This window comes from Muscardinus avellanarius (assembly GCF_963383645.1).
Source record: "Muscardinus avellanarius genome assembly, chromosome: 3".
NCBI lineage: Eukaryota > Metazoa > Chordata > Mammalia > Rodentia > Gliridae > Muscardinus > Muscardinus avellanarius.
The window spans coordinates 162,325,341-162,342,821 of NC_137788.1; the positions used below are offsets into that span (position 1 = coordinate 162,325,341).

The 17,481-nt window shown below is 49.6% G+C and overlaps 1 protein-coding gene across 2 annotated transcripts in view; it reads right to left on the reverse strand.

Moving 5' to 3' along the window:
• The window catches only part of OTUD7A (OTU deubiquitinase 7A), a gene marked incomplete at both ends in the record, with an annotated part of 114,030 nt that overhangs the window by 8,480 nt on the left and 88,069 nt on the right, over positions 1–17,481 (reverse strand). Inside the window, 4 exons of one of the 2 annotated variants that reach the window (XM_080693042.1) lie at positions 8,664–8,813; positions 9,264–9,391; positions 15,112–15,203; positions 15,935–16,062. In XM_080693042.1, the coding sequence (XP_080549168.1) occupies positions 8,664–8,813; positions 9,264–9,391; positions 15,112–15,203; positions 15,935–16,062 (498 nt within the window). Of the gene's footprint in view, positions 1–8,663; positions 8,814–9,263; positions 9,392–15,111; positions 15,225–15,934; positions 16,063–17,481 lie in introns of both variants that reach the window. The other variant, XM_080693041.1, reaches the window with a different exon arrangement.

The window sequence follows — 17,481 nt, forward strand, 5'->3', positions numbered from 1 at the left end:
TTTATTTTTACTTACTTTTGGTGCTGGGGATTGAGTTCAGGAGCATTCAACCTCTTAGCTATACTCCCAGCCCTATCTTATTTTTTATTTTGAAACGGTCTCACTAAGCTGCAGAGGCCTCACTAAATTGCTGAAGCTGGCTGTGAATCTGTGATCCTCCTGTCTCAGCCTTCCCAGTACCAAGATTAAAAGTGTTCACCACTTTTAATCACTGGCTGAGACAGGAGGATCGCGGTTCACAGACAGTCTCAGATACTTAGTGAGGCCCTCTGCAACTCAGTGAGACCCTGTTTCAAAATTAAGAATAAAAAATTAGGCGGGGGGTGTAGCTCGGAGGTCAAATGCCTCTGGGTCCATCCCCAGACCCGCAAAAAAAAAAAAAAAAAAAAAAAAAGGCTCCATGTTTGGAATAGACCATGTCAGTTTGTCACTGTTGCTAGAGAGAGGAGTATTGAGCTGACTGAGCTCCTGCTACAGACAAGTCTGTGTGGAAAATAGAAAAAAGAGGAAAATGAAGTCTCATGTGTGGTTTCCCACAGGTTTTAGCAAAACAGCCATTGAAATAAAGAAATGCACATGAGTACATCTATACAAAGCAAAAACTTCTTGTATGGCTTTTCCAGTTTCTAACAAGAGTAGACACTGCATATCAGTCATTAGAAATGGAGCCAGAGTCAGATCCCCACTAATTTCCATTTTTATTCTCTTCCTGGGGAATCTATTTCATAATAGAGCTGAAATTGAGGGCCCAGCCACCTCAATTCATGAATTAAACTTGCATTATTTGTTTAGGTAAATAAAAGAAAAAGCTAAGAATCCAGAATTTTATACCCAGCCAAGATATCTATAAAATATCAATGCTGGGCGTGGTGGTGCACGCTTGTAATCCCCGTGGTTGGGAGGCTGAAACAGGAGGATCACACGGGTTCGAAGCCAGCCTCAGCTACTTAGTGAGGCTCTCAGCAACTTAGTGAGACCCTGTTTCCAAACAAAATATAAAAAAAGGCCTGGGAGTATAGCCCGGAGGTAGAAAGCCTCTGGGTTCCACCCCCAGTACCACCAAAAAAAAAAAAAAAAAAAAAAATCAAGGAGACATAAAGGCTTTCTCAAATAGAAATGAGCAAATTCATTGCCTGAAGACCTGCACTAAAGAAAATGTTAAAGAGAATTCTTGAGGCAGAAGAAATATGGTACAAGTAGAAATTTGAGGGGACTTCCGGGAAGATGGTGACCGAGAAAAGAGGGGCTTAAGAGCCCCGCTAACAACCAGTCTCCATTACCACAAAATCACTGCTTTTCGTAGCCAGAAAACACCATCACCAGAGAAACAAAAAATCACCAGGCTCCAGAGAGGAGGGGGACTCAGAACGGAGCTCAGAGCCACAGAGGAGATACGCCGGCCTCATGCCTGAGGATGCGGCGGCAGTGCCATACTGTCAGCGGCAGCGGTGAGTTCACCGGACGGCTCCAGACCAATGCACTCAACAGCCCACCAGGCTCCAGAGAGAAGCGGCGGACAGCGAGCCGAGGGACTCAGAGTAGAGCTCAAAACCAGAGAAGAAATACGCCAGCCTCATGGCCGAGGGCATGGCAGTGGTGCCATATTGTCACCGGCGGCAGCAGCAGCGAATTCACCGAGTCCACTACAGCTCCATCTGCGTACTCAACAACAGTGAGTCAAATTGCGGGCCCCAGAGGAGAAATCCCAGTACTGCACTCCCAGGGACTTGACCCAGTGGGGGAGTGGCGGTGGCAGAGATATCACACCATAGGAGAACGCCCAACTTGGCACCTCCCATGGTCTAAAGCAGCCTCGATTGACTCCCAGGGTTGGAGACTCTGTGATACAACCCAGTAAAGGAGTAGTGGGGTCTGAGATACCACAGACTCGAGATCCAGAACACCTTAAGTGAAGTCATAGTGACCCAAGGGAAGAACCCAGAGAAGGCACAAACTTCCAAAATCATGGGAAAGAGGAATAACAATGGAGCAATGAATGCCCACAACCTCACAACATCAGAACCCGATAAAACAGAAATTCAGAGATTACTAGAAGATCAAATCAGGAAAATAACTGTAGAAATAACAGAGGTGTTTCGAAAAGAATTCAGAGAGAGCCAAAAAGAGATAAAGGATACAATTAATGAAGTAAAGGCCTCAATTCAAAGTACAAACAACTGATTAGACCACATGGAGAACAGAATCTTGTTCTTAGAAGATGAGCAATCCAAAAATGAACACATAGTTTCTAATCTAGAAAAAATATCTGAGAGCAGGAATCTGACATTGAAGAAATATGGGCCCATTTTAAGAGAGCTAACCTAAGAATAATTGGAATAGAGGAGGGAAAAGAAAGTGAAACCAAAGGGATCAACAATCTCTTCAAGGAAGTAATAGCAGAAAATTTTCCAAACATAGAGCAAGAGGTCGATACACAGGTCCAGGAAACTTATAGAACTCCCTTTAGACAGGATCAGAGAAGAGGATCCCCGTGCCACATAATTGTCAAAATGACCAATGTGGAAGCCAAGCAGAGAATCTTAAAGGCAACAAAAACAAAGGGCTAAGTGACATTCAGAGGCAAACCAATTAGAATCACTCCAGACTTCCCAAACCAAGTCATGAGAGCCAGAAGGGCTTGGAGTAACATATTCCAAACTCTGAAAGAAAACAACTTCCAGCCAAAAATTTCCTACCCAGCAAAACTTTCTATCAAATTAGATGGAGAAATAAGAAGCTTCCATGACAAACAGAAACTGAAGGAATTTATGTCTTCAAAACCAGCACTAGAGAAAATACTCAAAGAGATTAACTACAAAGAAGAAATAGGTAACACACACCAGAACCAGAGAAACAAGATTTTCCATCCAACAGACAACTAAGATTGATTATCTGTGGAGATTCATTATTTATGTTAGTCTTTTACCTATCTCTAAATTGTATTGTTTGCTTTGATTGTTGTTAATTTTTAGGATTTCTAGTTGGAATATGAACATACCTTCAGATATAGCGTTTGGAAATATTTTATCCCATTCTATTAGTAACTTTTAACTCTGTTTACATTGTCTTTGGATATACAATATTTTTTTATTTTTTAGGGAGTTTGTATACTCTTCTGTTGCCTGTGCCATTGAAATTATATCCAAGAAATCACTGCCAATTTCAATGTTGTGAGGTTTTATGACCCAGATTTTCTTCTAAAATTAAATTTATATTTAAAATTAAGATTTTAAAATTAAGATTTATATTTAGATCTTTTATCTATTTTGAGTTAATATTTGTATATGGGATTAGGTAAGGGTCCAATTTTATTCTTTTTCATGTAATTATTATTTTTCATCAATATTTAGTTAAAAGATTATTATTTCCTCCACCAAATGTTCATGGAAACCTTGTCAAAAATAACTTGACAATATATGGAAGAATCTAGCTCTAGGCTTTTATTTAAGTCCAATGGTTTATATATCTGTTTCAATTATTGTAGCTTTATATGGTTTGAAATCAGAAAATATATATCTTCTAGCTTTGTTCTTTTTCGAGATCGTTTTGGGTATCTAGAGTCCATATTCCATATTAGGATAGATTTTTTTCCTGAAAAATAAATAAATAAATATATGATAGTTTCACCTAAAAAAAAAAAAGAAAAAAATATTCTCTGGTAAGAAAGAAAGCAAAAAGAAATACTGAAATGTTATCTTTAAGTTATCAAAAGCTTGGTATCAGACAAATGAAACTGTTATGTGAGATTATCATTTTTAATTTTGGATAAATTGCTATAATACTAGATGTCAACCACTAAGCCAAGCATGGGAGGGAGGGATGGGGAGGGAACAGGGTGGGGATTGGGTGGGGGCTGACTGTGCATGTATGTCTACAAAAGTTTTTTTGTATTCCACTATGATGTATGAATACAGTGCACCAATAAAAAATTAAAAAAAAAGAAATTTGAACTTAAATAATTAAGAGCAATAAAGTGGAATAAATAAATGTGAAAATTAATTCATTTTCCTTTCTCTTTAATTGGCCTGAGATAAATGACTGCCTAAAACAAAGAATGTGCTCGTGGTTGACAGAAAAGTAAAATACTTCTTAATATAATAGCACAATGAATGAGGGAGGGATTAGAAACAGGTTGTAAGATTTTTATACAACACAGGAAATAGAAAATATTACTTGGTGATAGAATTATCATTAATTAAAGATGTTTAATATGAAAACACTAATAATTAAAACTAGAAATAATAAGTCAATAAATGGGGAAAACAAAACCATTAAAAACCTAAGTTAGAGCTAAATATGGTGGTACACACCTGTAATTCTAGGGCTTGAAAGGCTGAGATGGGAGGATCACAGGTTTGAGGAAAGCATCAGCAAGTAGTGAGACTCTCATCAACCCAGTGAGACCCTGTTTCAAAAATAAAAATGAAATAGGAATGAAGTATAGCTCAGAGGTAGAGTGACTTTGAGTTCGATCCCCAGTATCACACACACACACACACACACACACACAAAAAGGAAGAAAGGAAAAAGCAGCTCAATTAGCTAAAAAAATAAGACAACAAAAATAAGAGAAATAAGAAATAAAGAATAGATGAAACAAACAAAAGTTAGCAGGATGGTGGATTTTATTCTACCCATATCATTCCTATGATTAATTATAAGTAGTCAAAACTATTAGTTAAAATTGCTAGCTTGGATTTAAAAAGAAAAGCAAAATCCTTGTATTTTCTTCCTACCAGTACTCCATCATAAACATATCAAGGCATAGATAAAAGATATTCACTAATCAGAAGACAGCCAGAGAGGTCCATTTGAATGTGCAAGTACAGCCAAGAACAAGGATTGCTACTGAAGGAGAAGAAGAGCACTGCATAATGATAAAGGGCCAATTCTCCCCAAAGACGGAACGTGTGTGTGTGTGTGTGTGTGTGTGTGTGTGTGTGTGCGCGCGCGCGCATGCTTATAACAACCTTACTTCCAAGTCCAGGAAGCAAATACCATAGTCTCTCTTTATCTACACAAACAAGTGATTCTGAGCAAAAGTCACTTTGTTTTAAGATCGTTATTTAACATAAGTATGTTATAAAGTTTAAGTGGGATATTTAATAGTATTTGTAACATGTGAAGACAAATTATTATTTAAAAGGAGATTGGTTCTGTTTGTTAAAAATTAGTCCTGTAGGAAAAAGCATGGCCTGTGACCAAATATATTGGCAATAAGATGTTGTAATCAGGGTTGGGGGTGTAGCTCAGTGGTAGAGAGCTTGTCTCGCAGGCAAGGCCCTGAGTTCAATCCTCAGCATTGAATGAAAGAAAGAAAGAAAGAAGAAGAAGAAGAAGAAGAAGAAGAAGAAGAAGAAGAGGAGGAGGAGGAGGAGGAGGAGGAGGAGGAGGAGGAGAAGGAGGAGGAGGAGGAGGAGGGGGAAGAGGGAGCAGCAGCAGCAGCAGCAATGTATTTGGCTTGAGGAATGTTAAGCCACAGACTAGCATTCAATTTAACTATGATTAAGCATTAAATACAGATAAATAGCTGCTTCTTGGGCTGCTGGGTAGAAAAATTCTGGGATCTGCAGCTCATTTTTATAAACTTACTGTGTTGCTTCCAAGTGTCAAGAGGCAAAGGTTGAAAGCTGCTCTTTGCAAAAACTTTTTTCCCCCTCCAAACATCACATTTTGGATGTGCTGAGTCTCTGTTCCAGTAAGTGAACAGTGAAGCGTGGTGTGGTCCTCTGAGCCCCCATCCTGGCAGTCTGGAGCTGTCTGTCGGCTCCGCGGTCACCCCAGCCTCTCCCTTCCAGCTCTAACCAGTGGACTCTTAAGGGTTGCCACTCCACTCTCTGGGCTCCCAGAACGTGACCCCTGAAGGAGGCACCAGGGAAACTGTTGGGGCTCCTTGGCTTTGATGTGACCCTGGATGTGCCCCAGAGGCTCACGGGCTGTTTGCATTTAGGAGGGAAAGATGGTTTCAATAATTAACTGACATACTGCCTTTTAAAGAGAAGACTATTAACGGCATTAATACCTCTCATGAAGCAGAGCCTGCCCTGCCTCCACCTTTTCCATCCAACCCCGAAGGCTCCTTCCTGCTCAGCAGGTAGGAAATGCTGCTTATGCCAAGCAATCTTTGACTTGGGGTCTCACTTCCTGAACCTCCTGTCCAGGACTTGCATGTTCCCCCATCTCTATCCTCCTGGCCATGTCTCCTGTTTGGAAGCTCCCCTAAGTTCACCTACCAACCTGGCCCTGTAATGCGTCACGGCGGTGACCACTCGCTGGGGATACACCCTTCTTCACTTTCCTCCTCGGTAGAGTGGGGATAGGAAATGGGGAGAGTCAATCACCCTGGAAAGGACCTAGAACTCACCTGTGTCGGGAAGCCCATAGAATATGTAATTGTGAACAAGGGGGGTGCAGATCCAGCCTGCTTGGTGCCACCTGATGCCAGAGCCTTGAGCCAGCCTGTGCACAAGTGTAGCTACACACTCCACCCACTGATGGCAGTGGGGACGGGGCAAGGCTGTACTTGGGTTATTTGGAACTTTACCAAGAGTTAGTGGTCATATTGGAAAACCATGCCACCAGCTGTAACCATGCCAACACCTTCTGGGGTGTGTGAGGTGGCCGCACTGCATAGCTGTATCCTCCTGCTGTGGCTTGGTTCCTCCTGCTTTGGGGAGGTTCCATCTAGGTGCCAGAGCCTGATTGCTTCACTGTCTTCTCCTATAGCCATGCTGGAGTGCTTACAGGCTGAAGGGTGGCTTATTTCATTACACAGTAGTGCTGTGGCTTAGATCAGTTACCCCCAAAGTAGGGGCTCTGTGTTCCTGAGTCTCACACCCTCTGCCTCCCACCTGGCTCCTGCCAGGCTTGGTGGCTTTGCTGTCTGGGTGGCACACCCCAGTGGATTTGCAGAAAGCAAGGTCCCCAGTGTGGCAGGCTGGGAGGTGGGGCATGGCTGCAGCACTGGGTCACGGAGGCAAGGTCTTGGGGACTGTATATGTCTCTGGCTTGCTCCTCTTGCTCTCAGCTTCCAGCTGCCACGATGCTAGAGCAGCATCTGTCCACCCTGCCCTGCCATCATGGTCTCTGGCTTGGAGCTGGCCAACTGTGGACTGAACTCCACAACTGTGAGCCCAAACAAACATTTCCTCCTCTCGTCACAGAATGGAAAGGCTGACTAACACAGGGCTGGGGACAGCATCCTGGGTCTGAGGTCTGTTACAGTTAGATATAAAATGTCTCTGAAAGAGCGCATTTATTAATACTCAGGGTTGGTATAGTGGAGTAATGAGGGTCGTTAATCCCAGCAGCAATAACTCCATTGTGGTGGATTGACCTGGGTGGTACCTGGTAGATGGTAGGGTACGGATGGAGGAGGTAGATCCCTGGAAGTGCATCCTTGAGGATTATAGATGGCCCTTCCTACCCCAGCTTGGGCTCCGTGTGTCTCTCTCTCTCTCTTTTGGCCTCTGTTTTGTGAGCACAGCCCGTGTGTCCTCTCTCAGCCTCCCACCATCTCTGTTCCCTAAGATCTTCAGTCCTCAGCCTCACAGAGACTGAGCCTGAACCCATAAGAAAATAAATCTTCTTTCCTCTAAGTTATGTGGTCAGATGTTTCGATCATGGCCACAGAATGCTGGCGGACACAGGGTTCCTGGCACCTGAGCTCGCAGTGGCCACGTTCGAGCTGCCTCTGCTGGGTCTGGGCTGGCTGGTGAGGCTCTTCTGGGCTGAGGCTTGAGGCCGGGCTGTCCCCAGTCTTCCCCAGGGGAGGAGGAACAGAGTCCCAGGCACTCACTAGGAGTGGTCACATCTGTCGCCCCATTTAACTGTCACGGCATGGTGCTAGAATTGTGCTCATCACATAAACACGTTCCCAGTGAATATTTATTGAAGGGATGGCCCTGTGAGTCACTTTACAGAGGTGGTAGGCAGTGGCCCTGGCCCTTGCAGGGTGTGCACAGGTGCCCACATGGAGCCCATTCTACTGGCCATGACAGACGCTTTTCCCCAGTCCCGGACCCGGCTCTTGAGACACCTGGAACCACAGAAGGCTTTTGTGACCCCTACTCGTGTGTCCTGAGCCAACTCTGGCCCACTCCCCACACACTCTCCTTCTGAATGGAACTTGAGCCTGCCAGGCATACTTGTGTCGTGGCGGTGGGGTTGCTTGTTTTCCAGAGCATTCTCAGATGGGCATGCCGTCCCTGAAACAGGGATTCTCAGGCACTCAGCACGTGCTCACTGGACTGAGCCTGAGCACGGCTGCTCATGGGTCAGTGCAGTTCACATCCTTGTCCCCATCCTGGGACCGCTGGGCTTTGGGCCAGTACAGGGTGCAGGGCTGCTCCTGCCAGTATACTCTTTGTGATTTATGTATCAGTTAAAAATTAAATTAAAAAACATATGTATACACGTAAAAGAGAACAAACACAAAGGCCACTGGAGGGGGGTGAGTCCTTTGGTCACCACTGCACATGAGATGCTGCCTTTAACACTGTTACTTTTAGTGAAACATTTGCACATGCAGAGAGGAGTTTATGCAAAACCCACGGTTATGTGCACAGGTGCACGCCCTTCTAAGGAGCTGTCCACACCCCTCTGCTGATGGCCTGCCCCTGGCTCTGCCACGCCCGCCGCACCCGCCTCTCAGCACGCAGTACCTTGCTCTCTTTGCTGGTCTCTCTGCTCCATGGACACGAGGGCTGAGAAGTGCGCTTGATCATAGGCTAGAACCAGAGGTGAGCAATGGCATCGGTTGGGAGGGACCTCCAGGGGCAGGTAAACCCCTCCAAATGGGATGGGTGCGAACGCTGCGGACACAAACCAGGAGAGGCGGTCGTGAGCAGCGGGCCTGTGAGCAGGGAGGCGGGTGCCCCGGGAGATGGCCGTGCTCAGCGCAGGCCTTTGCTCTCTCCCCCTCTGCCCGTCCTGACTCTACTACCCTTGTGCCCAGTGATTCTGCGCTTTATCGCTCCCTTTCTTTTCTCTTTGAGGGCTGTGTACTCTGCAAAGGGGCAAGAGGGACTGAGTGGTGAGCTCCCCTGGGCCTTTTGGGGGTCGGGCTGTCTGCCAAGCTCTGGGCACACGATGGGGCTCCCAGCCACCTGAGGCCATGGACATGCAAGATGATGGGCAGGGATAAAAAAGAATCGTGTGGCCGTGTCTTCCCCGGAGCTCGGCCCCTCCATGGGTGTGCGTCCGTCCTCTTGGGGTGTGGAACGCTCAGGGCCACGGTTGAGTGCATCTCCCGTAGGACTCACCCTCTCCACCCGAGTCCCTCAGCATCGTGTCTGCCACCACCACGATTGGCCGCCTTAGAATGTGGGCTAAGACGAAGACGTGGAACTCCTCCAGGCTCTCATACACAGGGTCCTCGGCGTTATCCACGCTGGGGAGGGAAAGAGAGCGAGCTAGTCACCGGCATATGCTGGGATGGGGATAGAGACCCGGCAAGGGTGTCTTGCAGCTCCTCAAGGGGCATCCACAAGCATGCCTTTCCAGGGGAGAGGGTGAGGGTGGCCTGGGAGAGCCAGTCTGCGGGAACGGAATAGCACTGTCTTTCCCTTCAAAGATCTCAAATGTAGCCAGGCGTGGTGGCGCACGCTTGTAATCCCCGTGCTTGGGAGGCTGAGACAGGAGAATCGCGCAGGTTCGAAGCCAGCCTCAGCTGGCTTAAGAGACCCTGTTTCCAAATAAAATATAAAATAGGTCTGGGAGTGTAGCCCGGAGGTAGAAGGCCCCTGGGTTCCATCCCCAGTACCGCAAAAAAAAAAAAAAAAACCCCAAAACAAACAAACAAACAAAAAAACTCAGATGTATGTCTCCAGCCGGGTGTGGTGGCACACGCTTGTAATCCCTGCGCTTGGGAGGTGGAGGAGACAGGAGGATCGTGCAGGTTCGAAGCCAGCCGCTCTGGCATAAGAGACCCTGTTTCAAAAATCTAAAATAGGTCTGGGAGTGTAGCCCAGAGGTAGAAGGGCTTCCAGGAACCCCAGTACCACCAAAAAGAAGAAGAAGAAGAAGAAGAAGAAGAAGAAGAAGAAGAAGAAGAAGAAGAAGAAGAAGTAGAAGAAGAAGAAAAAATGTATGTCTCCAAGACTGCGCTTTGTAGAGTCCTTTAGAATTCTCAATATTTCTGACAAAAAAGGCAGATATGAAAGAAGTACAACAAACAAAATGGCCAGTGAAATGAGAGAGGGAGGAGAGAGAGAGAGAGAGAGAGAGAGAGAGAGAGAGAGAGAAGGGGAGAGGGGAGAGAGGAGAGAGATAGGTGAGGAAAGCCCGGGCGCGGGTGAGGAGGTGAATTGGGACGCCCACTTGCTCTAGTCTCTTTTCCTTTTTTCTCTATCAGCTTCTCAAAAACCAAAGTCCTTTCAAAATGAGAAACAAACAAGCTGTCCTTTTCAAATGCAGAGCCTCAAAGTGACTATTTTCACCGTGACCCTCAAGGGAAGTCGCGGGTCCTTGTCCCTCATCATCGCTCTGCACGTGGCCCTCACTCCCCGGCTTGGGTTTCGCTCAGCTCTACGTCTGAATTCTCGCTCCATCTCCTAGAGGCTGTGGGACACCGGGGACTGACCTGTGGAGGCTATTTTTACATGTCCACTCGACTGGGCCATGGGATGCCCAGATGTCTGGTTAACCATTATTACTGGGTATGTCCAAGTGAAGGTGTCTCTGGGAAAGTTCGGCACTGGAATTGCCAATTTAGTAAAGCAGAGGGCATGGCCCAGTCTGTCGAGGGCCGATTAGAAAAAAGACCAGAGAGAGAGGCTCATTCTCTCTTTTTCTTTTTTCTTTTTCTTTTTTTTTTGCACGGGTCTGGGGATGGAACCCAGGGGCATTGACCTCCGAGCTACACCCCCTGCCCTATTTTTTTTTCTTTATTTTGAAACCGGGTCTCACTGAGTTGCAGAGGCCTCACTAAGTAGCTGAGGCTGTCCGCGAACCGCGATCCTCCAGGTCTCAGCCTCCCAAATGCTGGGATTACAAGTGTGCGCCACCACGCCCGGCTCATTCTCTTTTTCTGATGGCTGGAGCCGGGACGTTGCTCTGCTGCCCTGGGTGCTCCTGGTTCTCAGGCCTTCAGACTCAGGCCGGGGTCCACGCCACCGGCCCTCAGGCCTTCTGGACCATGCTGTATTGATGACTCTGGGTCTCCAGAGTTCAGGTAGCAGATCATCGGACTGCTCGGACCCCATCACCATGCATGTGTGTGTGTGAGTACAACACATGTACAATAGGGGATACATATTCACAATATATACCTATATGTACACATATACACATGCACTCCTCTACAATAGGCTATGTATGCATTTTTCTTTTTCTCTGGAAAACCCTAATATATATCGCAATCCTTTGAATCTCAGCTTTCTTATCTATACTTGGTAGTGATGACATCTTAGTAGCCCCACCTGATGGCTAACAGGCGCTCAATAGAATAACACTGTTCTCATTCCCATCTGACCACACGGACCTTTCCCCAGTCCTGGGGAATCCTGGCCCTCTGAGAAGGCCCACACGCCCTGCTCTGGCTCCACATCACAGGCTGTGCAGGGAAGCGGGGAGTGCTCGCCCCCTCAGGGCTGGCCTTTTCTTCTGCCTCCTCCTGGGTCAGACGTGGGTGGTGGTGTCAGGACTGGGCAGGAACACCTCTCTTGGGTGTGTGAGGGTGCAGGACAGTGGTCAGCTCTAGGCCTGCTGGCTCTGCCCTGGCTCTTTATGTACACACAGCCCTGTGTCCAGCGCAGAGCTGGGACTTGGAAGAACACCTAGAGGAAGGATTCAGCTGGGCCGCACCATGCGGAGGCTACAGCTGCACGGAGGCAGGAAATACTCTCCAACGAACCTGCCTCAGGATGGGCTGCGTGTGCCTTAGGAAACATCTCTCTGGGCAGGGAACAAATATGTGGGACTGGAAGGAGACAGCATAGAGGTGAGATCTGCCCCAGCCGTAAGATATGGTAACCAACCCGTGAATCCCAGGTGCAGGGACTTTCATACAAACATGAGACAATGCTTGGACCACTTTAGAGATTCATAAAGGCACCAGGATTGTGTGTTAGAAAATACAGTTGACATGCAGACCCTACTGATGAATGCCTTATGAGCAGGCATTTGCATCGGAAGCTTTTAATTACAAAAATAATTCATGCTAGGCATGGTGACACATGCCTGTAATCCTAGTACTTGGGAGGCGGAGACAGGAGGGTCATAGGTTCAACGCCTATGAGCTCAGCAACTGAGCAAGGCTCTCAGCAACCTAATGAGACCCTGTTTCCAAAAGAAAAAGTAGGGCTGGGGCTGAGATGCAGCTCAAAGGTGGAATGCCTCTGGGTTCAACCCCCGGCACTAACACACACACACACACACACACACACACTCACACACACACACACACTCACACACTCACACACACAGAGTGATTCATGATCCTGATCCAAAAGAAAAAAATTGCAGAAGTATAAGGAAGAAGGTCTAATGGGAAACAGGCTGAAAAACGGACTGGTGCTGTAAGCGGTGCCTTAGCATGCCCGGCACCACAGTGGCTGGCTGCTGTCTCTGAGCAGCTCCTGAGATATACCTGCTGCTGGGATCTGGGCCACCCTAAGTGCTGCAGACACCAGTCAAGACAGCATGAACCCTGTGCAGGAGGGCCACGGCAGGGAGGGATTTCACCCCCTGGAACCAGACATTCAAGACCCAGGAGAAGCCAGCCAGGAGGGCTCGGACACACAGGATGGTGCTCCCTTGCCCTGCTTTGTGAGCTGTGGCCCTGGCGGCTGCTCGGGCTGCTACTGTCTGTCTTCCTCCAGGCCCTCATCCCTCCTGATGAGAGAGGACAGCAGTGGGCCTGGCCTTCCTGTTCCCCAAAGCTGCTGGTCCCCATGACAGTAGGGCAGAGGACTTGTAGGACCGGGAAATATCTCATTCATTGCTCCTGACAAGGGTCGTTTTATCATTGCAATGGAAGCCAAGTTGCAGGCCCGGGGCCTGCGGTGAGACAGCTCAGTCTCCAGAGGTCCTGGGGGGCAGGGGAGGCATATGGAGGAGCATGGCGGCTCGTGTCAGATGGAAGGTGGGGAGCAGGGCTCCGTGGCACCAGGGCTTCCTTTCTGTGGGCAGAGAGTGCCCATCTGGTGCACCATCCCCATTCTTAGGACTCGAGGGTGGGAGGAAGAGAAGGTACAACAGAGAACAGGGGCTGTGCCACCACCGGGGCCTTCTTCCCTGCCGCCTTGCTCTTTCTGTAAGAAGGGAGGTGGGATATTTCCTCCACCCCTAGTCCCATCCGAGCCCCCAGGGCCCCAGGGAGCAGGCTGCAGGGGCTGAGGCTCTGGCTTTGACGTTGGATGGGTCAGATCAGCCATGGGACAGTGGCAAAGCCCCTTCTGGATGGGGGGACTCAGGGAAACTGGAGTGTGGAGACAGCTACTAACTGCTGTGGTGGCATGTGGGTGGGCTGCGCCCTCCAAGGTTGGAAGCTTGGTCCCCAGCGTGGCAATGTGGGAGGTGGAGGAACCTTGGAGGGGTAGGGACTAATGGGAGGTGATTAGGTCACTGAGAGATGCTGCTCAAGAAGGAATTAAGGCAGCTCTCCCGGGGCCCGGAGCAAGTTCTCTCTAGAGAGCTGTTATAAGCAGCATGCGTCTGGCTCCTCCCTGGCTTTGGTTCCTGCCATGTTTCACCAGCTCTGATGTGTCTGAGTCACTACTATGCTGTTTGGACTTTCAGGCTTTAAAACTATGTGCTAAATAAACCTCGTTTCTTCACAAGGACCCAGCCTCAGGTGTCTTGTTATAGAAATGGAAAAAGAGTAATATACGCATCATTCCTGTTGCTGTCTTTTTTACAGTCACTCCTCTACCCTGGCAGAGATACCCAGTTTGAATCCAGTCCTCCAGCACCTGCAAGACATCTGCCCAAGGCAGGTGCATGGACACAAGGAGGGAGGAGATGCGGGGGGCACCGGAGACTCATTAGGGCGGGTCTTAGGACGTGTGGGCAGGAAAAAGGCCAAGTTTCTGGGACTAACAGAATCTTCAGAATGCCTGAACCCAAACATGCAACTATGCTTGTCCCTAAACAAGAGGGACTGTGGAGGCTCACGTGGCACATGACTAAAACACAGTTACACATGACTGTGCAGGGCCTGCGGGCCTGTGCTTTTGTCTTCCTGGGTCTTAAAGGTCTGGTCTCAGAATGTAGTCCAAGCTGTTGCTGCTGTGGGCCCTGTTGGAACCTGTCCTCGAGCCAGGGCCTCAAGCGCAGGCTGGACCAGGAGGCCTCAGGCCTGCTGCCGTGGGTGAGGCGCCAGATGGCTGTGTCCAGGCTGGGGGCCTGAGGCTGGCCAGGGGTCGCACATAGTCCAGGAATCTCTGATCCTCGCATGGGTCTCCTCGGTGACAATGGTCACACTCCCTGGCTTTTGGCTGAGACCTTCCGGGGGGGCAATACCTTTGCCTTCAGGCTCAGAAAAGCATGAACCAAACGCACACCCTTTGAAACGCCAAGCTCTGTTGGGCCATCGCTTCACTCCCACAGCGGATCATTTGAGCTGAGTCGGCAGGAACACGCTATTCCTAATGTGCGCTGAATGTGCGAAGCCTCCGTGCCAGGGGCATGCTGAATGCTCAGAGTCTATCTGGGAAAGGCCGGGGGAGGGCGGGTTCAGCCATCCTTGCCTTCCTGTGACTCGAAGCCACAAGTCAAATAGGTACTTAGATGAAGAAAAGACCCAAACCCAGCAACGAGAACCTTCAGAGCCTTGTTTGTGCAATGGTAGCATTGGCCTGACCTCCTCCTGGGTCTCCCCCAGGGCCTGGCTATGCCCCGAGCCCTCCCACCCCCACTGCCTGCTCTGCGCGAGGAGGCCCGAGGCCCTGGGGCTGGGGCAGCCTGTGAGAGGCAGGTGCACCTCGCCCGGGGTCCAGCACTCCCCAGCTGTCCCCCGCAGCTTCTCCACATCCTTGTTTAGGACCTGACATTTGAAGGCTGCAGTCTCTCCACCTTCTGAAGTTTGGGGGTGCCACGTAGCTCTGGCCCCACCCCCTGTTGGCGGGGCACTCAGGGTGACCCTTGGGGAGAGCCGGGGTCTGCACTTACCCCCCGCCTGTGCCGCTGTTCTTGCTGAAGTGCGTGCGCGGCTCGCTGGACGCCAGCTTCAGCAGCTCGGTCCACTCTCGCTCCCACTCCTCCTCCGTGTACACCAGCCCTGACTGGCGCAAAGGGAAGCCGGGTCGGGGGTGGGCCACGCTGCCATGGGGGGCTCCTCACCCTCCCCACGTGGGCAGCCGTACCCCATCACTGGGTGACCGAGGCCCCAGCAGGATCCAGGCGGGACACCGTCAGGGGCCCCTGATGACCCTCTTTTGTTTGCACGATACATTTTCAGAAGCCCAGTCTCTAATTTCAGAGGTGTTGGAAGTCTATCCCTAGCACCGGCTGTCCCCGGGGGCATGAACACATGAGGATTAATCTCATGTGCTCCTGGATGGGCGCCGCTAGTAAAAGGCCCAGGGGCCGCTTCAATCAGGAGGAAGGCGACTGCTCTGTTAGAAGAGCCAGGTGCGAAGGTGCAGCGGGGACTCCTGGCTTCCCTCTGCACTGTGCTCATGCACAGAGGCTGGGCCAGGGGTTGTGCCTGGAAGTAGGTTCCCAGGGATTTACTTCATCCTTTAAGTGGGGATGCCTCTGAGAGTGGGGACGGTGGCTTTCCTATTTGCGCCAGTGTGGGAGGTATGAGTGGTCCTGCTGTCTACCAGGGTGCGCCACTCAAACTGCTCTCCACGGCTGTGGCTTAAAGGGGGCAGGCTCCACAAATCCCAGAAGCCATCTCTGCCTGGCCTTCTGAGATGGACTTGGACTGGGGCCACACGTGGGCTCCAGCCTGGCTTGAGCTGTGCCTGGCAAGGCCAGTGGTACCAACCTCCTTGTTCTGCTGTGTCTGCTGCCAGCGCCACCTCCGCTTCAGGGCCTCCCGCTCAGCACCAGTCCGCATCATGGTGTAGAGAGCTTTCCGTAAAACCAGGTCCCGGTCATGAAACCCCCACATTCCTGCAGCCAGGAGGCAATGAGGGGTACAAAAGAGAGGAAGGACATGAGGAAGGGACAAAGCAGAGGCTACCGGGACCACCACAACCTGCCAGGCCGGCCCTTACATTGCAGACACGAAGGTACCCACGGCACTTGTCCTCATCACTGGCTCCTAGACGCCCTCCCTTTGCCTGTGCCTCCCATCTGCTCCAGCGAGTGAATGGACAACGCGCCCCCATCTTAGCAAATCAACAGTGAGTGAAGAATGAACACTGCCCCTCTCCTGGGATCTGTGACCACCTGGCCTCAACCTTGTGGCTTTGCTCTAAGAAACCTAATGTTTACCATCCAGTTCTTGCACTTGGGTGGGAGACCTAAGTGATGTGTTCTCACTTAATGCCCCACACCACGATGGTTGGTAGCATCCTGGCTTCCCCATGGTTTGCCAGAGCTGATGTCGGCCATCCTAGAGCATCTCAGCGTCCTGAGAAGTTTCAGTGGATATGGCTGCATGTGAGCGGGTGAGGGCACCTGCCTCTCGGGGAGAAGGTCTTCCCTGGGCTGGCTGCTGAGGGCGGGTTAGAAAGGCACACCGGCTATCTCAGTACATGCGCTGGGCAGCTCAGATACAGTCAAGGAATCCAACCAATGGAAGCAGCACTGGTGAGAGGCACAGCCCTGGATACAGGAGAGAGGATGGGGGAAACCCATGCATTCATCCATCCACCCACCCATCCACAGTGCTGGAGGTATGCATGGCAGGGACTAAGACACATGGAATTCCTCAACTCTGATGGCATATGTTGTAAGAAAGGGGAAAGTGAGGCAGACGTTAACTTAGCACAGAATATACAACGTCAAGACCACCATGTGCGGCATAAACATCACTGCATACAAAGTCAACACCCCATGTGCAATGTCAACACCATGTGTAATATCAAAACTACCGTGTACAATGTCAACACCATCACATGCAAAGCCAACACCACCATCAACGTCAACACCACTGCGTGCAATGTCGAGACCACCGCGTGCAAAGTCACCACCACGTATAATGTCAACACCACCACATGCAATGCCAGTACTGTAAGGAGAGATGCAGCAGATGAAGACAGTGGTGCCCACATCTGTGTGATGGGAATGGATGGAGACATCAGAGCAGAGATTGGAGCGCATGCAGGAGGAAGCTGAGCTGCCATCCCAGGGAGAAGGAAGGGCCAGGGCCAGCCCAACCAAAGGGCTGGTCAGTCCATGGGGGGCATTTCACAAAAGGCAAGAGGGGAAGGTGGCTAGAGCCAGGACAGGGAGAACAAGGCAGAAAGGGAATGGACAGGCTCTTGTGTGAGCCGGAGCCTCTGGAGAGTTTGGCCCTAACTGCTATTTGTAAAAGCTCAGACTGGCTTTGACCCTTGGAGATGCAATAAACAAAAACTGCTGGGA